General features: G+C 38.7%; 1 protein-coding gene across 2 annotated transcripts; it reads right to left on the bottom strand.

Moving 5' to 3' along the window:
* Positions 1 to 2,033: 2,033 nt before the first annotated feature.
* On the bottom strand, positions 2,034 to 20,805 carry ncaldb (neurocalcin delta b). 2 transcript variants are annotated; one of them, XM_053492592.1, is made up of 5 exons: positions 20,615 to 20,805; positions 17,785 to 17,904; positions 6,969 to 7,368; positions 4,706 to 4,811; positions 2,034 to 4,017 (listed from the first exon to the last, which is right to left on the bottom strand). In XM_053492592.1, exons 2-5 carry the CDS (start codon positions 17,877 to 17,879, stop codon positions 3,923 to 3,925), a joined length of 696 nt encoding a protein of 231 aa, XP_053348567.1. In that variant the 5' UTR covers positions 17,880 to 17,904; positions 20,615 to 20,805; the 3' UTR covers positions 2,034 to 3,922. The 2 variants fall into 2 exon arrangements, with proteins under 2 accessions (XP_053348567.1, XP_053348569.1); XM_053492594.1 differs by lacking the exon at positions 17,785 to 17,904 and having other exon boundaries at positions 20,615 to 20,802.
* Positions 20,806 to 21,784: the final 979 nt, after the last annotated feature.

Here is a 21,784-nt window from a genome sequence, read left to right as displayed (position 1 = left end):
TAGCAACCCATTTTACTGGTTTTAATGGTGCAAAACAATACTATCCTAAGATTTGTTAGTGAGCGTACAGACCATCAGTTTCAGTACTAAGAACCTCACGAACCTAATGTTAGCTTGCTAATTAGCTTATTACTGGTTCACACAATGGAATAGACTAATGTTAGTTAGCATGCTAGTAAATTTTTATTGCTGTTTTACACAATAAAATAATTAGCTTAATGTTAGATAGCATGCAAGCAAAGTGTGTTTTTTACACAGTATAATAATTAGCTAGAATGCTAGACAATGTAATTATGGTTTACACACTATGACAGCTAGTCTAACATTAATTAGCTTTCTAACAACCTTGTTTACTAGTTTAATAGTTAGCTTAATGTCTGCTAAAATGCTAACAAGATTTACATCTCACAGATACAATATCATAGAGATACTTATCATAGAGTAAGTAGTTTGCTGGCCACCTTGTTTACTGGTTTAAACAATATAATATTTAGCCCATTGTTAGCTAGCACGCTGGCAAAAAATTTCTCCTGATTTACACATTATAACAGGATCCTAATTTTGCTAAAATGCTAGAAGAATTTATTTCTGGTTTCCACAATATCATATTTGGCTTATTATTAGCTTGCATGCTAGCAAGATTTACTCCTGGCTTATACAATATAGTAGCTAAATGTTAAGTAGTTTGCAACCTTAGTTGCTGTTTAAAGAGTTATCATAATGTTAGGTGGAATGCTAATAAACTTTGCGACCGCTTTACACATTAACAGCTAGTCTTGATGAGCCTAATGTCAGTTAGCATACTAGCAAAATTATGACTGGTTTTCACAAAATTATAGTAACCCTAATGTTAGCAAGCATGCTTTAATGTTACTACTGGTTCGCAAATTATGATAACGTGTCCAATGTTAACTAGTGTGTATTATTATGTCTCATAGCCAACTTGCTAGTGATTTTGCTATCATTTTACACACTATAGTATAATGTTAGCTAGCTGGCCATTAAAATAGTTAATTGCTAACTTGCTAGCAATTCTGACTAGTGGTTTATCCATTAGCAACTGTAATGTAAGCATACCGTTCTAGTGGTTGGTTTTTTAATAGCTTAGCATTAACCTGGGGATGGTTAGTGATGAGGAAATTAAAGCTTTCTGAAAGAGTTAAAACTTTCAGACAACTGTGTTACGTCCCCTGGTGTATTTGTTGTTTTTGGTATTGTTTTGTTTTTCCCTATCAGGGGTCCGTTCTTCGTACGTCGCTTGACACATCGAGATAAACTGACACATCTAAGTGTTTTTATTTTGTAACACGTGTTATGCGCTGAAATGCCCCCCTGCCATAGATTGCCCGTAATTTGTAAACCATTAACCTATGAATTTATGTTCTAATATAATATTTGATAGCGATTATGTGGGGGGGGGCAATCCATGGCAGGGGGGCATTTCAGTGCATAACACAGCTCTATTGCAAAAACATCTCACTTAAATGTTACAGATCATCCTCAATAACATCTAACATGTAACAACTGTTACAAAAAAAACATTTAATTACTCCAAATTTTTATTAACATAGTGCACACTAGCGCCCTCTGTTTGTCAAAGCTCCTTAATAATATCTAAAAGTAAAACATCCTGTCTCAATAAAAAATCTCAGACTGTTTAATAAATGACATAATGTACTTCTTTACATGTCTCAGCAGTGATGTAGGCGTGTCCTGGAGAACGCGTGTTGTGCATGTGTTTTTTTTTAAGCATCCTGGCAAAGTGTTGCTAAATCAGCCTAGTAGGTTGCCAAGTCATACTCAATTTTTTTTTACTCGCTAAATGTTAATGTACATGAAAACATACTGTAAAATTGCTAGCATTTTAGTTTGAAAAGTAAAAAAAAATCAATTTTATCATGCTAGTTGTGGTCAATCTTTGTGCAATTTTGTATTTATATTATATATATAATGCTATATAATAATATATAATGCATAAGTCGCTAATAAAGCAGCAAAAGAACGAAACATGCAGCCAGTAAAATTCAATATGGTTATAGTTCATTTGGAATGTTTATAAAACCGTATTGTGCATAAAATGTTTTTTTAATATCTTTCTTCATACTGAATGAAGTCTCACATTAATTACAGTGGACAGTAAACAACATCTGATACATAATTCACATCCAATAAACAAACAAACAAAAAAATAACGGTCAATTTAACAAATATCGTAGTGCGACAAGGGCGCCAGCAGTACAAATAAAAAGAATAAATATTTCCTGCTTTTAAATATAAATATATTTTTTTCTTTCTATTACTTTAATGTACATGTTCACGGTTGGATTCTGAACATCAATTTTGATGAATTTGATGCTAAGCTAAGCAGGCGTGTGCCTATACGGCGGTTGGTTATATGATAGGTCGCAGGATCGCATGTTTAATTGTAGCTTAATCGTAAGCTTAATTGTAACCATAATTGTAGCTAGGTAATAATCTTAGTGATGCTAGAGGAAAAGTGAAGCTTGCTTTTTGCTACATGGCATTGTATAAGAGAAAGAAAAAAAAACTTATGCCAGAACACGCCTGCAGCTCATTAATGGTAATTAAGTGACGTAGATATAGAAGCATGAAACATACAGTACTTAACCTGCAGACTGTCACATCGACTTCCTAGTTGTACCGAGAAATCTCACATCACGCACTCACAATGGTGTTAAAGATGACAAAACAAGGTCTGATTGAGAAAACAAGGCTGTATAATACACAGTATAATATATTATGTTTAGCATAGCGTACCAGAAACATTATTAGAAGACTTGTTCACATGCTAGGCTAACCTTATTCCAAAACAAGACAAACGTATCGTCGTTACATATATTTATTTCAACCTGGATCAAAGACTCTGTAAAGGGCCAAACGTGAAATAGAATAAAAGTAGAAAGGTCCTGAGAGTGTAGCACTCAGATTCACGTCCCGGGTTCGAACTAGCCTGGTAGTTAGCAAACACGCTGATCAATGCTATCATGGCAGGTTATCAGTTCTATAGTAAAAGCTTGCCAAGTTTTCTGTAATGTGGTCTTTTTAGGTTTATAGAAGCAGTCTCCAGTGAAGCTTTTTTTAACAGTAAAAAGTACTGACTTTTTAATTGTTAGCAAATTAAAGATTCATGTATTCGGAGTCAAATTGCTGTGGTGGCAGAGGAATAAAACACTCAAAACACTCCGGGAAACATTGTCATAGATAAATAATCAGCTTCAGTGTAATGAAACATACCTTTATGATGCTTAATAAGATCTTAATAAATACTGCTAAAGCGGTAAGGCTAATGTTAATGGCTAATGTTAGTGAATCGGCTAGATTAGCTAAGTGTGCCATCGCTCGAGGCGTCCCTCGCCTTCTATATAACAGTAACAACGACACGCAGAGTGTTTGTGGAAAAGGAATTTTTTGATCAGACCTCGTCTCATAAAGCAGTTCCTCTTTAAGATCACACGTTTTTACAGAACACAAACACGTTAATACACGTCCCTTCATATTTCACATCGTGACATTTGATGTCACTTCATCATGACTAGTTCAATTCTGGATCGGTCTGTACCACCATAATTCCATAACTCCGTATCTATATTACACAACATATACATTTCACTCCGGCACTTCATGTATGAAGGTGCTGTTTCCTGTATCAGCGCGTATGCACCGAACAGAGGGATTTACACAAGTCCACGTGAGTCCATGTGTGTGTGTATGTGCGTGGATATATATATGTACTGTATATATTTTTATGTGTGTGTGTATAAGTGCTTTTCTAAGCACACAGCTCCTGGTCAGTGGGCATTTCCCTCTCTCATGCTGAGCTTTGTGTAAATCTGTGTGTTTAGTTTAAAAGGAGAAGAAGAGTGCTGCAGTGTTGAACACGGTGCAGCAGGGGGCGCATGTTTTACTGTCCGACACTGCTTGGGTCGCACTGCAAGAGCCGCACGATAGACGGGTCGTTCTTTGCTCCTTCCACGAATTCCTCCAGAGACAGTTTACCTGAAAAAGACATAAAATAATGGAAACTTTTAAAATTAGGACCTTCTTAAAAAATAATAATAATTGTTATTGGCAAAAGTATCAACACAAGGTTCACTATCGATAACAGAAAACTGGCTTTTTTAGTAGGCGGGTGGAGCTACTTTTAGTTAGTGGGTGGAGCTACATTATGTTTCAATATAAGTGTGCATGAGGTCATGCTGCATAGCACAAAGACAAACAAAAAATATTTGAACTATAACAATTAAATCCTACAATATGTAACTGACAGACCATCACTAATTTATGGAGGCTTAACTATGTGGTCAAAAGTAAGTACACCCTAATCATCACACCCATGAAAGAACTCGAGTGTGCTGCACAGAGAACTGAACTGGAACTCAAGCCTCCTTAACTGATCTCACATCAGCACTCAGCACACAGGGTGTTCTAGAACGTGTGAATAAACACAATTTCCGCAGAAACACTCCAAAATCTAGTGGGAAGCCTTCTAAGAAGAGAAGACTTGAGTGTATTGTAACTGGACGTTCAACAAGCAACATTGGGTGTGATGCTCAGGGGTGCACATACTTATGCGTTATATGTAGCGATATGTAGTATACAGCGAAAAAACATTTAATAAATAAATAACCTGGACAGACCACACCCACAGGGGACATGCTAGTTGGGCTAGTGTGTGCAGCCTCACCATCACGGTTTGTGTCCATCTGGCGGAAGATTTTCTCTGTTCGCTTCTCAGGTGTGGATTCGTCCTCCGGCATCTTCATTACCGACGACACCATCCTATATATCGCCTGAAAAAAAGATGAAGGAGAGATCGATAAATACATACGTCTAAATGCATAAATACCGTATTATACACTGTGAAATCAGCTGCGTTGTGGAATAAAACTGCATCAGTAAAACCAAGTTGCAGGGCTTGTTACCTGGGTCAGTAATCTGGCTGACAAATATAAGGGAGGTGTTTAACTAGCTCAGGGTGTTTGCATTTCCCTCTCGTAAACCTGCTCTCATGTGTCAGAGTCCATAGCTGCGGTGACGTTTCAATAAGAGTGCAAAATCAATAACAAACAGACAACCCATAAACACCATTATTTTCTCAGCCACAAATACTACACTGAGCTGCACACTAACACACAGTTCACCTCATCATATACCATCATTCTCCACCAAACACCAAAACACTGATACTCCTAACACCAAGCCCCACCATCTTACGCAGTCAAAAACTATCACATACCAATAGTTTCGATTATGGGCCGTACCATCAAACACCAACATTATACAAACACCAGCGCTCTTAAACATCAAACAGAAATACTCCTTAAATGTCAACATTCTTCATTAAACACCACCAAACACCAGCATTCTCAAACCTTACCAAACTCCACAATTTTAATATAAATGTTAAACATAAACACTACCTAATAAACAACATAAAAACAATATTTTACAATCAAACCACCATCTAAAATGTAATTTCTTGAACATTATCAAATTCCATATTTTAATGCAAATGCTAAAACACAAACGGTTTAAATTAAACACCACCCACTAGCGCTCTTTATTCTCCACACATCCCATATTCTCCACTAAACACCTGCTTTCTTCCTTTCACTGTCCATCAGCAAGTTTCATCAGCATTTTAAAAAACACTAACAAACACCAACAATCTCCTTTAAAAATATTTATCCTACATTAAACACCAGCACATACCAGCAACCACCATCAATCAACCATATACCATAAACACCAGCATTTAGCAATATCGCCAATCACACACCAACATTTGCATCAATACTCATTAAAATGCATTGGTAAACACCAAACTGTACACAAAAGTGATGGGGAATGTGCGCAGAGTTTATGTATTTGCTGTTTTTTCATGATGATTCAAAGGTTAAATATTTCTTATAAAATATTGTAGTGTGTGAATGCTGGTGTTTATTACAGTATGTTGGTGTTTAATATAGAATGTTGGTGTTTATATTCAAGAATGCAGGTGTTGAACACACTGGGTGATGGTGTTTAGTAGTGAATGTTGGTGTTTATTAGTGAATGCTGGAGTGTAGGTGTTTATTAGTGAGTATTGAGTGTAGTGGTGGATGTAAATGTTGGTATTTGTTGCATTTGATGTTAAACACAAAAGCATTTTGTTTTAATGATGAATGCGTTTGGTGATATTTGGTGTTGCTTTTATTTTTATGACAAAAATGTTTGTGGTGGTCAGGATCTAAAATCATTTTTGCCATTTAAGGTAGTTTTTGTTCTGATGGTGGTTGCTGGTGTTTGTTGGTGAATGCATACCAACATACTGAGTAAATTGCATTAAGTAATACTACTTAATACAATTCATTTATTATTGTAATATTTATCACTAATATAAATAGGAATAAAAGTGTGATAACATTTAAAGGAATTGTTGGTGTTTGATACAAAATGTTAGTGCTTTTGAAAGGTGATAAAGGATTTAGTTTTTAAATATGTTTCTTATTTGGTGTTTGTTTTAAAGTAAAAGCATCTTTTATCCAGTTTCTCTGGATAATTTTTTGTTTTTTGTTGTGTAATTTCATGAGACCACAGCGCACTTCCTGTTGCTGTGCTTTGATGTGAGGTGTTTGGCCGAGTGGTGTACACAGAGTGACAGCGAGCATGACAGAGATGATGAACACAAGCTGTTTGTGCTTTCGCTCTGGATGCAGAGGATAATTGGTCCATTAGTGTCGAGCTATTATTTTCAGAGCTGCTGCAGTGTTGCTTTTCCTTCCCGCATCTGACTCATCGATTCTGCACGTGTTAATTGGCTAAACCCTAAACTCGCTCCCGTGCGAAATGAAGCCGCCCCACTATCTCTCTGTCTGCTGGAAAACAAACAAAAAAAATAATTCTCCAGAGCTCTTTATTAGCATCACGTGTTAGCGTCTCCCCAAAGATCAGGTTTTCACACAGACCTGTACGATCTCCAGCATCTCAGCCTTGCTGATGTAGCCGTTGCCGTCCAGGTCGTACATGCTGAAAGCCCACTTGAGTTTCTGATCCAGCTGGCCACGCGACGTGATGCTCAGCGCGATGATGAACTCTCGGAAGTCTATCGTTCCGTCCCCGTTGGCGTCGAAGGTTCGGAAGACGTGCTCTGCAAATTTGGAGGCGTCTCCGTACGGGAAGAAGTTGCCGTAGATCTTCTTGAACTCTTCCATGGTGAGAGCGCCGCTGGGACAGTCCCGCAGGAAGCCCTTATACCACTCCTGAATCTCTTCCTCTGTGAAATCTGTGCTGTCCAGCAGGTCCTGGATCACTTCGGGACGGAGCTTGCTGTTCTGCTTCCCCATTACGATGCGTATTCTGTTTAAGCTGCAGAGAGAGAGAGAGAGAGGAAGAGATCAATACTGGACAAATGTTTATAGGTTACTTGTTACTTCTATCAGTGCTAACAATTAAGGGAAGTAATGTTTGAAAATGTGCACTAGATAAAAAACAAAAATATTACCATCAAACACCAAAATTTATCATTAAACACCAGTATTCCTCTCGGAACACCAGCATTTACTAACAAAAGCCAAAATTCCTCAAAATCAAGCATTAATATTCTCCAACTTTTAGGTAAACACCATTAAACAACAAAAAATTAAAACAATCAAACACCATTATGCTACATTAAACACCATCAATCACTGGTATTCCTCACCAACATTCACAGTTCTTAAACAGTATAATTCCTGCTTTATTGACGTTCTTCAATAAACGCCATCAATCACCAATACTGACAGGCATTACAGCCAACACTTTTATCTCATCCATCCAAGAACAATGTTCTTTATTAAACACTATCACACAACAGTATTCCTCACCAAACAACAGTTCTTCAACATCAAGCATTAACATTCCCCAAACACCAACATTCCCAAGCCTCATCAAAGATCAGCATTCTTCATCAAACACCAAACATCAGTATTTCTCTTTTCCCTCCTAATACCAGCAATTTACCAGCAAACACCCAAATTCTCACACTACACCTAACACCAAAATGTTTAATTAAACATAGAGAAAAAAAAAATTACTTTCATCACTAACTTCCACATCAAACAGACAAACCTTGATGATTCTTTTCAAACAGTCAAATTAAATCCATTATTTATTCATTACTCATTATTAAGTAAACAAACAAAACCAGATGTTAGTGTTTAATCTGTGTGTGCGTGTATATGTGTCATCAACAAGATGCACGGATATGACTTTTAAAGATCAGACAATGACCTATCCATCACTCCTAGTGTACATAAGCCACGCCCCTCATTAACAAACATTACCTCACTCTTTAACTGATTGATGCTACTGGAAGTCCGGTGCTTACAGACACACAAACATGTCCGGAGACTGTGATGACAAAACCAAAAACATTTGTTTATTTGATTTTGTGAATGTAATTTAGTCACTCATTTACATATTATTTATTCATTTATTTATTTATTTTTAAAAAGATTTTTTTTACAGAATTATAGAATGTTACGCAAACTTTATTTTGATAAAATAAACACATTAACAGTCAACAAATGTCCTAGTTACAGGATTAAAGAGGAGGAAAAACTATATGTAGGTCTTTAACAAGCCATTAGGTGTGTGTGTGTGTGTGTGTGTGTGTGTGTGTGTGTGCGGTGCAGGATGTCGGTGTGAACAGCGGTGTGATAAACCGATGCTGCGCCTCATGCGCTCTTCCTCCGTTCCACCCTCACCTCTCATCAACCGAATTTTCCATTGCTCTCTTACGCACACACACACACACACACACACACACACACACACACACACACACACACACACAGTGTGTTTGTACATACAAGCATTTGCAGCAGCATCATTTCCTGATGCAAATTGGCTTTCACACACACACACACACACACACACACACACACACACACACACACACACACACACACCGCAACCTGTTCCTCTCAGCCTGAACACAAGCTCAGTGTGTGTGTAAGAGAGAGAGAGAGAGAGAGAGACAGAGAAAGCAAAAGACTGAAAAAAGAAAGAAAATTAGAAAAGAAATATTGCATCCTGTAAACAGAAAGTTCTCCATCTGTCTCTCTCTCTCTCTCTCTCTCTTCCACATGTTTTATTTTTTCTGTCACTTTTTATCTTTCTATCATCCACATTATCCCTTACCTTCTCTCTCTCTCTCTCTCTCTCGGTCTGCTTGGTCACTGGAGTGCCGTTATTCATGTTACATCACAGAGGAACAGATTTATGATGTCATAAATGACACTTTCTTTCAATCTGGATGTTTGTGCACACATCCTAAGCACTTGTTTAGGAAACACTCTGGAACAAGAACAAGATGGAGTGAAATATAGCGTGAAGAAGTTTGTAGAGGTGTTTTTGTGACTTCCTCATGCTCTGAGCTGCTTTTCTGCTCATCACGCTTATATAGAACGATTAATATTTGCATTTATGTGTGTATATATATACACACACACACCGGCGTTCACGTAAGAGTCAGGGAGCAGCAGTGTGCATGTGTTTCTGTGATCACCTTCACTGAAAGAATATATAGAGTACTCCAAATATTTGATTAAAGATGTTCATTTCGAGAACAGACCAGAGCATTGTATTGTGTGTGTGTATGTGTGTGTTAGTTGCATCCGTCCTGTTTATTTTTTTCCTTTCTTTCCGCTGTGGAGATGTAACACCAGACACTTTAATTGCTTAATGGATCGGCCGCATTTGCATGATGTTGCCACGGCGATGGATTTAAAAAATAAATAAAAAGCCTATAATTAATAAAGAGGAAGAGTGAAATTTGTTAACACTTCCCCGAATAAATACATTAATTTACAGAATCATGGACACACACATGCATCTCTTTCTGTCTCACTCTGAACTCCACTTAACGATCCAGCCTTATCCTACCAGACTGTCTCCGTCCCTCTTTCTCTCTCTCTCTCTGCACTCTCATATCCCTCCTCGTGCTCTCTTACAGTGATGACATCATCCCTGATCCCCCCTCGCTCAGCCTCACGTCCCCAGAAGTTCTCCTTCCTAAAGCCGGGTTCTGATCCTCAGGCCAAAGGTCATATCTCAAATTAACTCTAAGGCTCTTAGCACCTTCGTTAGCTCCCTGCAGATGTCATGGTTGTGTAACGTTGGGCCACACGTCACCTGGACACACATGTGATGGTGCGGCTGAAAACCACCGACGGATGCTGTAAATGTTTCTTGTACTATATACAGTATGTTCAGATGTTCGAGTGGACATTTTAACGCCTCTACGGTGAGACACACACTTGGAGCCTTTCCTGGTCTCACAGCTGTGTAAAAAAAAAAAAAGAACAGATGAAACTATGAGTCGATCTCATCACATCAACATCTCAGTCTGCTGGAGAGATGAGGACAGTCCTGTTAGATGAATTATTCATCTTATAGTGCTTTATCAGAACTAAACTACAGGTAGGAGTGGGAGAGACAGAGTGAGTGAGACATAGGGAGAGAGAGAGAGAGAGAGAGAGTTCAGTGTGATGCTCTCTCTGTAAAGTCTTTTGGGTTCTGTGTGCTGCTCGTGTCGCTCGGATCCCGGCGCTGTGTTTCAGGCGTGAGCGGCGGTACAGGCCTGAACCTGCTTGTGTTTCTGCTGCTTCTTTTTCTCACCACGTGTCCCGCATTCGTCTCCTTTGCCCCCGCCACACCAATGGACAGATCAGCTGCTGTGGAGCAATCACCCTGTCCTCACTGTCATCTCACTGGACCTCACAATTAGAGACCTACTCAACTGCTGGAAACACCTGGATGGAACTGTGGTGCACTGATGCATTTAATGATTCAAACCTAGTCAAACACCTGTCTCTGTCTGTCCATCCCTCTGTCTGTCTGTCCATCCCTCTGTCTGTCTGTCCATCCTTCTGTCTGTCTGTCCATCCTTCTGTCAGTCTGTCCATCCCTCTGTCTGTCTGTCCATTTTGCTACCTGTCTGTCTGTCAATCTTGCAACATGTCTATCCATCTGTCTGTTCATCTTGCTGTCTTTCTTTCCTTTCTTTTCTGTCCTTCCCTGCCTGCCCCTTGATCTGTCCACCTTTTTGTCTATCCATCTCTCTATTTCTTAGTCCATTTGTCTGTCTATTTCTCTGTATATTTGTCCATAAAAAATGACAAAAAAACCCTGAGGCATGGTTTTGGAGATATTTTGACAAGTCCCTGTACAGAATACACAATCAAAAAAAAAAAAAAAACACAATAAATAAAAATAAAAAAAAGATTTTTCTATTAAAATGTAATTAAATTAAAGTACATTTTCAGTCACGATCAGGGCCACACATCTCTTTAAAGTCAAATAAATATTTTCCTACATCTGTATATTTCTGTCTCGTAACACTAAGCTCTAAGAGCAGATGATGTTTTGATCATCTCAGATTGTTATCAGCTACATCAGTGTGAAAACTCCAGAAGAGAGGAAGAAGGTGATACGACTACGTTACAAACATCCCAATACACAGTAGCGACTGTTGTTCTTACACTTCACCAGGGTTAGCTCCTCCCCTGGGCGGGGTCTCAGAGGCAGGGGGGGGGCGCCCACTGTGGCTTCTGTTTATCAATCAGAGTGTAAATGGAAGGTTAAAGTGTGTGGTCGTGTTTACGTTTAGAGAGAGACGGCCAGACAGCGCTGTGTCATCATCATCACAAACAAAAAAAACCTTTCCGTCGCTATTTATTTCTCATCTCGCCTCGAATAACGGAACACCGTTTCCACCTGCACACTGGCGTCACAAGACATTACTGACATCTACGTGCTTCGTTTTATTTATTCCATTTACACCGTTTTCCATGTTTTTATTTTCTGTCTCGTTTTATTTTCATTTCTTTATGGGGTTTTTTGTTCTCTCTCTCTCTCTTTTTCTCCATCTTACTCTGTTTTCCCCTCCTCACGCTTCTGTTTTTCTTTTTATTCCGTCCACATCTGTATTTCTCTTACGCGCACATCTGGACTTTTCATACTCTTTTTTTTTATTCCACTCCTCTTTTCCTATACTTAAATCATCTCTGTGTTTGTCTAATCTTCTCCTCTCTTTCTTTCATTTCTTCTATTTTTTTTCTGTTCATCAAAAAAACAGTTGTTTAATAAATGAATCATTTGTGTAGGATTATCAGTATTAATCTCCTGGAACTCGAACTCACAACCTCGTGCTCGCCACTTGCATAAATAATCACACAGGTAGTTTTTGAGTTCCTAAGTCAGAGATATATTCCAGTTTAGACTGTAAACAGATAATCATTTACAACGCTATTAACACTACATGTCAGTTCAGAGGGTCACATGATCCAGGGGTCTTACCCAGGTGTTTAGTATACAGTTAACACGGGCTAAGATTAGTCCCTTCGTCTTTGCTCATTATGTAACGCACATGTGCTTTTATTTTTATCCTGTAGGCACGGCTTATCCTCATGCTAATCTGAAGGACAGGATGAGGTGAGAGAGAGAAATTCACATCTGATTTTATGTTCTTGTGAAAGCTTTGATCCTGCACTTTTCCCTCCTTTTCCATATTTGGTCAATGCTTCCTTTTTCTGTCGACCTCTGTAGTCCTACTTAACCAGTGTCTCATATTTTTATGTATTTTTAAAGAATTCAGTGCTGCATCATATTAGAAGTAAATGCGATTTCACCATGATGCAGTCTTGCCACACTGAAAAGCAATCGCAGCTAGACTTTGGGACATGGCTGTGATTTGGAGGAGGGGTGTAAGAATTGTTTTTACACACACTGATCTGTCCCGTAATATGTCTCTAGGTCTTGCAAGAATCAACATCTAAGGAGTCATTTAAAGATAAACCTGAGTCACTTTGAAAAGAGTCACATAAGGAGTCGTTTCAAAAGTGGCGACAGTAGATATCTACTGAGTCACTTACAAACGAAAGTGAATCATCAGAGGAGTCAAATGTTCATGAGGAGTCTTCTACAGGTTACATTTAAGTCAGAAGAATCATTTGAGTAATTTGCAAAGTAACATAGGAGTATAGGAGTCAGAAAGTAAGAAGTCACTTAAAAATAAAGCTGAGTCAATAACAAGCCAATACACAGTAAATCCCTGAAGGAATCAATAACTAATGCAAATGAATCACCAGGGAAATCTTATTACCGAGGAGTCTTATACAAATTATACAGGAGAATTCTTTAATCTACCGAATCAATTACAAATGGAAGTGAATCACTGGAACAGGCTCATAAAAATGTTCACAAGTCACTTGAGGAGTCGCCTGCAAATTGAGTCAATGAATGAATCACTTGCAAAATAATGTACAAGAATCAGCAGCTAAGTCATTCACAAGTGAACCTGAGTCATTTACAAGACCCTATAAATTCGTCAAGAAGTCAAAAACTAATGTAAATAAATCAAGGGAGTCTTAAACAAATATTCTGATACGTCTCCAATCCATAGGCTGTTAGCAAGTTAGCATGCTAGAAGCTAATCTCAGATAGTACTGATATTCAAAATCCAATACAAATATACATTCGTTTTTTGTCTTATAATAGAGATTTGTTCTTGATTTTGTTCTACAGTAGATCACTCCATAACAGGGCTTGCCAAACAACTGCTTTATTTCTAACCAGAAACTATAATTAGACTTGTCATCTTTTTGTTTATTTCAATCATCTGTTCGCTTTGTTGCATGAAACTGCACCACAGTTACCAGGATACACACGACACTTCCAGCTCCAGTGAAGGACTAAGGTACTAAAGTTAGACTGCTTCTTTAAGCGCGCTCACACAGAGGAGCTGAAATGATTGATTGTGAAAGCAAAACAGCAGTGTGGTGTGGAAACTCCTCAGAGGAGGATCTGATGTCTTGTGGGAGTTTTTTCCTCCACGTTCATCTCCAACCTCAGCACGTTCCAGAAACAAGCATGAGATCGGCCGACGCTCTGGGTGGGTGATGTGACAGAAATATCATATCACCATATCACAATACCTAAGGATGTTGTTGTGATGATATAACAGCATATAGGTCTGGTAACTCACCTTTATTTAAAACAAAAATAAAGAAAAACTAAAGTGCCCACGATATATAGTTATAATATAATAATATTGTTATTAATATCACTATATTACAAAAAAATACATAACTAAAATATAAAATATATTATTATTATTATAGTAAATCTAATATATATTTTAAAATAAAATACAAAATACATTTTTAAAAATTTTAAAGCACAAGATCAAAATTTTAACATCAAAGCAACTGCTTTCTATGAAGTCATTCATCTAAATCTTTTATATAATAAGGTCATTTTTTTTTTATCTCATGAGCACATATACTTTTATCTACACATATTTAAAGCATGCCAGGTTTTAGCACAGAAACAGCAGGAGTAAATATCATTCACATTAACACAGTTAATTGGCTTTGTGATCAGAAGGTGAGCCTTGTGTTGACAAGATAAACTTGTACCCTACAATACACTTACACCTTTTGTGACTTAGGAGGCTTTGCAGCTTTCGATTTACATTTACATTTAGGCATTTGGCAGACGCTCTTATCCAGAGCGACTTACATTTTTATCTCATTACACATCTGAGCAGTTGAGGGTTAAGGGCCTTGCTTAAGGACCCAACAGTGGCAACTTGGTGGTTGTCGGGTTTGAACCTGGGATCTTCCAAACCGTAGTCCAATGCCTTAACCACTGAGCTACCCCTGGCCCTGACCTCCGATTTGAGTGCTATAAAAAGTGCGATATGTATTGTGATGACAGCGATACCTCGGAAAAATTGAATGTAGTGCGCTTAAGGTGGTTTTTGAGGAATACAGAAAAAGTTTTCAATTTCAATTTTGTCATTAGATTCAAAAATTGACATGTTCAATTATCTTCGTCCATTGTGTAGATCAGAGCCGTGATTAAAGGTTTGGGTCGGCCCGCGAGGTTTTTCTCGTCTCACACTGGGTAGCAGCCTTGCTCCGTTTGGGAATGTGTGGTGTAGTGGAGCACAACGTATCAGGATATTCAGCTAGATATACATGCAGCTGTTTGACTTCTTTACCTTCTGCCTCGGTGAATTTCCACCCCTGATCAGTGACCAACCTTTAGTACTAACAAATTATTTTAGAAGATGTAATGTGAGACACGACCCTTCCCATCTGTCCTGTTCTCATCCTAATCTACACCATTGTACTGTTTTTTTCCATGTCTCATGTTTCAGCCTCCTGCCTGTGACTCTGCTCTAATGATGGATTAACCCTGAGTGTTTTCTTCACCTCTGTTTAGAGCCGTACCTGCTGTATCCACAGCGATTACAGGATTACTTGTGTAACTTCCACTGACATCGGTTCAACTACAGCATAGCGTGTGCCCCCCCGACACACATACAGTACTCAGTATAGTACAGGGGCAGGACTAAAACAAACGAGCTGTTCCTCATTCCGTAACCAGTCCTTTTGATTATTGGAGTCAACTGTGATTTATTCATGCCGACCACACATAAGCGAGTTGATCGGAAGTTATTTGTGATGATTGAGAATGCATGAGTCAACCTGGTTTATTCAAATGAACCTTAATTTTATGAGTTGATTGTGATTATTTGAGTTGTCCATTTTTTATATGAGTTGGACGTGACTTACCTGACGATGATTGGGATTGTGCGAGTCGATCCAGATCATTCGAGCTGTTTATGATTATTCGAGCTGATTGTGATTGGAGTTAAAATTTGATTGGAGTTAAAAGACTTGATTGTGATCTTTCAGAAGTGATCGTGATTATTTGAGTCGATCGCTTCCGCATGCGCCGTTCGAGATTATTTGACTTGATCGTGATCATACAAGTAGTTCTAATTAGTCGTGATTATTCGAGTCAATTGTGATTATATGAGTTGATCATGAATATATGAGTTACTCATTATTATATGAGATGTTCGCGATTTTTCAAAGTGATCATAACTATAAGGGTTGTTCGTGATTAATTGAGTTGTTCACTCAAGTTGAGCATGACTTACTCGAATTGATCACAACTATTTGAATTGATTATGATTGTAGGACTTGATTTGGATGGCATGTATTTATACGAGATGTTCATAATTATTCAATCTAATCACGAGTTGTTTATGATCAATTCATGGCAATCATATCTATTTCAATTGATCATGTCTGGACAAGTTGAATATTCGAGTGTTCATAGAGATTATTTCGAGTTGATAGTTATTATTCAAGTCGACTGTGCTTACACGAGTTAATCGTGAATAGACTAGTGGAACCTTATTATTGGAGCGAATTGTTTATTCGAGTCGATGGTGATAACTAAAGTAAATCTCATCCACTTTAATAATCACAGTTATTTTCATGATTAATACTCTTCAGCTAACATTGTCTTACAGGTGACAAGTCTGATGTAATGTTTAAAATGTGTAAAATAAAACAGAAACTACAACAAAAAATAAAAATAAGAACAGAGGGAGATGTTCAGATATATAAACTTATTGTTAATGAATTCCTAACGACACACACACTAAACACAGCATATCGTGTATTATAACACTCGTTGTTAACACCTGACTCAGATGTGCACCGTGTTCTGCCTAAAATGTTCTTTTTTATACATAAATTAATGAAAAATATTTTCAGATTTGAGTCACTGAGTTTCAGCATCATCTATTTTTACTCTCATTCTCTCACACACACACACACACACACACACAAATAAATCAGACATGGCTATTTTAGAGACTGAGCTAAAATCCAAAAGCTCAGAGCCTGAGCATCCACCAGGAGCTAAAATTAACACACACTCTGGGAAAAGCGAGCCGCCTGTAACCTCTGTGTGTGCATGTGTGCGTGTGTGAGTGTGTGTGTACAGCTGAACTCCCGGGTACAGTGAGGTTTCTGTAGAATATGTTTATCGTATTGTGAGTTTATTGTTAACAAGTTGTGCAGGATGTGAGGCTTTAATCTTGCACCACATACACACACAGATGCGCGCACACACGCACACACACACACACACACTTCCCTTATACACAATCTTTTATGCAACTGTGTTAACTGACTTCCTATCTGTCACCTGTTGTGTTCATTTCACACACACACACACACACACACACACACACACACACACACACACACACACACACAGCAATGCTGTAAAGTGCTGTTTAATGTTATATGAAGTTTAATGTTTATCTTTTACAACTTCTTCTCTCTTATCTTGTACTAACTCTCTTTAGGTTTTTCCCCTCGTCCTTTCACTCTCTCCGAGAAAGAAAAACCAGAACAGCATCTCTCTTAATCTCTCTCTCTCTCATTCTCTCTCTCTCTTTTCTTTCTCCACACAAATTCTATTTATGTGTAAATATAACCATTGTGGACTTTGGCTGAAACGCCCGTATGCTAGATTCTCGATGGTTCCACGCCATAAACGAACTAAATAAAAGGATTGTGATTATTTTTCCATAAAAAAATAATAAAGCCACTGATATTTTCTTTTGTCCTTCTTCTCTCCATTATTCATTTGCAGCCGGTTATGTTTGACACACAAACAGTGTACGCAGTGTGTGTACACACACACCACACCGAGCACTCTTTCCACGTTTCTAGCAGCTGTATTACAAACGAGGAACTGGTGCAGCCTTGACCACGCCCTCGCGCCTTCACCCGCTCACCTCGCTATCTCTTTTATCATCTTTATCTTTCACCACCACTCCCCTACCCACCACCACTTTAACGGCAAAGCGCGGAAGCTGGGCTTGCTCCAATCCCCACGAGTGTGCGTGTGTGTGGGATATTAAACCTTTTGCCTGTGCCACAATTAAGAGGAGAGTGATGAAACGACAGACCAGGGCTGAGAGACTTCCTGTAAGCCGAGCCGTGATGATGAGTGATCATCTGTTCCAGTGAATTTAAACAGAACCTGTTATGCAGAAAAGAAACACCGAACACAGCATGAGTGTGTCTCACTCTGCGGGACGAGACGAGAAGAAAAAATTGACCTGACATGAATTAGACAAGTAGATAAAATATAGCACCAGAAATTTACTCAAAACACTTTGGAAATCATTTACAAAGGTTAAGTGATTCGTTTCAACCTCTTGAAGAAACATAAATGACTCATGTACACAAATCTATGCAAATCAGCCTCGGATTCTTTTACAAAAGTAACAGAATAATTTGAATTGCTTGAGGAATCGCTTACAAATGTAAATCCCACAAGGTGTGGTTTGGACATCCATGTAATTCACCTACAGTTCTATTATGATCACGTGTTATACAGTAAGTGTTAGGAGTCATTTACGAATGTAAGCGTTGGGTATTTACCAAATCACTTACAAATTGAATCAGTGGAATCATTGAAGAGTCATTAATAAATAAGTGCATCCGCTAAGGAGACATTTAAAAATGAAAGCGAAACACTTGAGGAGTCTAGTACAAGCATGTGTAGAGTCATTGGGAAGTCATTGACTGATGTAAATGAATTACTAGATGAGTTATTTATAAATGTCTAAGTCATCTGAGGAGTCACCTACAAATAGATACGAATCACTTGAGAGTCGAATTGAGAGTCCAATCCACATCATCCAATCAACACCATCCAATCCCCCTTCATTACAAAATAACAAATCATTTCAATCTCTCCTTTCAATAAACTTAAACGATTCACTTATTGACTCTGTTTGTAAGCAACTGATTCACATGTGTTTGTAAATGACTCCTCTGGTGATTTACTTATATTTCTGAGTCATTTATCGATATTCATTTGTAAACGAATTGTGCTTCACTTATAATGTGTGTGTGTCTCTTTAAGTGATCCACGTTGAATCACCAAAGGAGTCGTTTACAAACACACGTGAATCAGTTGCTTACAAACAATAATCAATAAGTGATAATAAGTGAATCGTTTAAATCTCTTACAGATGGAGGATGAAGTTACGGGGATCAAGTATCATAACCAAATTACTTGAATTTCTCGAGGTGTTGATTACAATCGCAAGCGCAGCATTTGAAGAAGCTGTTTAAAAAATAACATGAGTCACTTGAAGTGTACAAGCACATACACAGTAAATCCCTCAAGGAGTCAATTATTAATGTAAATAATAAACTGGAGGAGTCTTATACAAATGTTCCTGACTCACTCCAAGAGCAGCATACAAAAATTTTGACTGAATCATGGGAGGAGTATTTAAAAAATTACCTGAAAAGTATTGCTTACAAATGCAAACGCAGCACCTGACGAGTCAAATAATAATGAAGCTCAGTCACTTGAAGAGTCATTTTCAAATTTATATAATTATTATTTTAGAATATACCTGAATTACTGAAAGAGTCTTTAACAAACGAGTGTGATTGATTTAAGGAGTCGCCCAAAAAATCCTCCAAAAAAAAAAAGGGGAATCATTTCAGAAGTCAACTACAAGCATATTGTGATTCCTTGGCAAGTCATTGACTGATGAAAATGAATCACAGGTGGAGTCGTTTATGAATGTTTGTGAGTTATTTCAGGAGTGATTTACAAATAGACACAAATCACTCAGATCCACAACGTCCAATCAACACTGTCCAAACCACATAACCCACTCCGCACTATTCACACCATCCCGTCTGTCCAAACTACACAGTCCAATTCACATCATCCAATCCACATCAACCAAATAACACTGTCCAAACCACAATGTCCAATCCACATCATCTAAATCCATACCCTCCACTCCACGCTGTCCAATCCACACCATCCAAATTCACATCATTCAATCCACATCATGCAAATCCACACCATCCAATCTATACCATCCAATCTATACCATCCAATTCAGACCATTTCACAGCCAGTCCACACTGTCCAATCCACACCATCCAAATTCAAATCCTTCAATCCACACCATTACACAGTCCAATCCACATCATCCAAATCCACACCATCCAATCCACTTCATCCAATCTATACCATCGAATCCACACCATTACACAGTCCAGTCCACACTGTCCAATCAACATCATCCAATCCACACCATCCAAATTCACATCCTCCAATCCACACCAGTACACAGTCCAATTCACATCATTCAATCCACACCTTCCAACCCACATCATCCAATCCAATCTGTATTTTTCATTTACGCAGAGAGATGCAGCTCAGTTATGATCCCCTGCATTAGTGTCAGTGGACTAAACATGTCTTTGGGAGTGGTTATTTTAGCCTTATATACTCCTGTAAACTGATTTATGAAGACGCACAGAACATGTTATCCTAAACCTTCTGAGTAGTGAGCACAGACCTGACACCACTCCAGCTCACTATAGACGCCCACTTAATGCACTTATACAGTAAAGAGAGAGCTGAGAGCCAGAAGCAGATCTACTGATAGAGTGCATTAAGCAGGTGTAGTGAGTGCACTAAGCAGTGAACATGACGCTGGTATTTCAGGTCCAGTGTAGTGCACTGAATAGCGTGCCTAAAGATGTTATGTGATGCAATGAAGTTTCCGTATCATTTTTAGTTTTTATTGATTCATATCTGTTTTTTTTTTTTTGTCTTGCACAAAGACCCAGGCAGTGTGTGTGTATGAGAGAGAGAGAGAGAGAGAGAGAGAGAGAGAGTGGTGTGTAGGTGAGAGACAAAAACTCACCGCAGGAAATATAGATGGACAGCTGGTGTTTTCTGATCTTTTAGACGTCCATAACCTGGAAACGCGATGACAGAACACACACGCACGCGTGTGTGTGTGAGAGAACAAGAAAGAGAGAGAGAGAGAACAGAGAGAGAGACAGACAGACAGACAGAGAGAATGAGAGAGAGAGAGGGAGAGAGAGAGACAGACAGCCACCACTCCAAACTCCGCAGACTGTCAGGGCGCGCGCTCGGCTCCGGCTCTGAGCTCCGAAAACCTCAGTGACGTCAAAGCCGCGGGTCACGTGGCCCGGCTGAAAAGAACCTATCAGAGCCGCAACGCCGTTGCCCCGGCAACCGGCACTCAGCATGCACGGCGCGTGCCGATCTCTTTCGGCGCGCGCACTTCCTGTCAGTTTGCTTGTCCTGTCAGTCAATAAAAAAAAAAACATAATATTTAACATAAAACATCTCTTTTGTGCCTAGTTTGTAAACTAAACAGCCCCAAAGCGCACAACAACACTATGGGAAATAGTCTAAATACGCAACCGTTCCCACTGTAGATGCTTTACGTTCAAATCAAACCAGGTACAATAGTAGCATGGGAGCTAGCATTAGCACGATTAGCCGCTAAAGATGGCTGTGGGAAGGGGAAAGAGCAGGATTTCTCTCACATTGGAAGCCATGTTTTATTTAAGCAGATTAAAATCACCAAAGCCTCATGTCATTAGTGTTAAATCACAAGTGTGTGTGTGTTTGTGTGTGTCTGATCTCCTTCATGGAGTCAGGTGGATAGAATGAGTGTGTGTGTGTGTGTGTGTGTGTGTGAGGATAGGTGTCAGTACCCATCACCCCCCCCCCAGACACATCGACACCCTTCAGCACCGGACCAGTGCACGACCTTGACGTGAACGCAGTGGCGTGTGATACGATCCTGACGCTGGTGTTTTGCATAATTTTTTGCATGCACAGGGATATGCAGCGCTTAATACGATATGGCTGTGGGAACAAAATCAATCGGTGATGTGATGAAATCAGACCAGGGTGTGTGGAAAACACAACAAAAACTTGAAAACAATTTAAAAAACCCTAAAAAAAACCAACTGAAAAACAGCTTACAGGGACACGATGAGACCGCTCAAAAAAAAAAAAAAAGCGTGGACGTCCTACACACTTGGAGGCAGTATAA

This window comes from Clarias gariepinus, chromosome 3, assembly GCF_024256425.1.
Source record: "Clarias gariepinus isolate MV-2021 ecotype Netherlands chromosome 3, CGAR_prim_01v2, whole genome shotgun sequence".
Lineage (NCBI taxonomy): Eukaryota > Metazoa > Chordata > Actinopteri > Siluriformes > Clariidae > Clarias > Clarias gariepinus.
The sequence above is the reverse complement of the archived record's forward strand: the minus strand, read 5'-3'. Positions and strand labels throughout refer to the sequence as shown.

What these genes read in the sequence shown, in the direction of transcription:
- ncaldb (XM_053492592.1), bottom strand. Translation starts at nt 17,879, where the DNA reads ATGATCACTCATCATCACGGCTCGGCTTACAGGAAGTCTCTCAGCCCT. An exon ending in AATTGTGGCACAGGCAAAAG is followed by an intron (nt 7,369 to 17,784) that starts GTTTAATATCCC and finishes CTCTCTCTGCAG; the next exon opens with CTTAAACAGAATACGCATCG. An exon ending in AGATGCTGGAGATCGTACAG is followed by an intron (nt 4,812 to 6,968) that starts GTCTGTGTGAAA and finishes TCTTTTTTTCAG; the next exon opens with GCGATATATAGGATGGTGTC.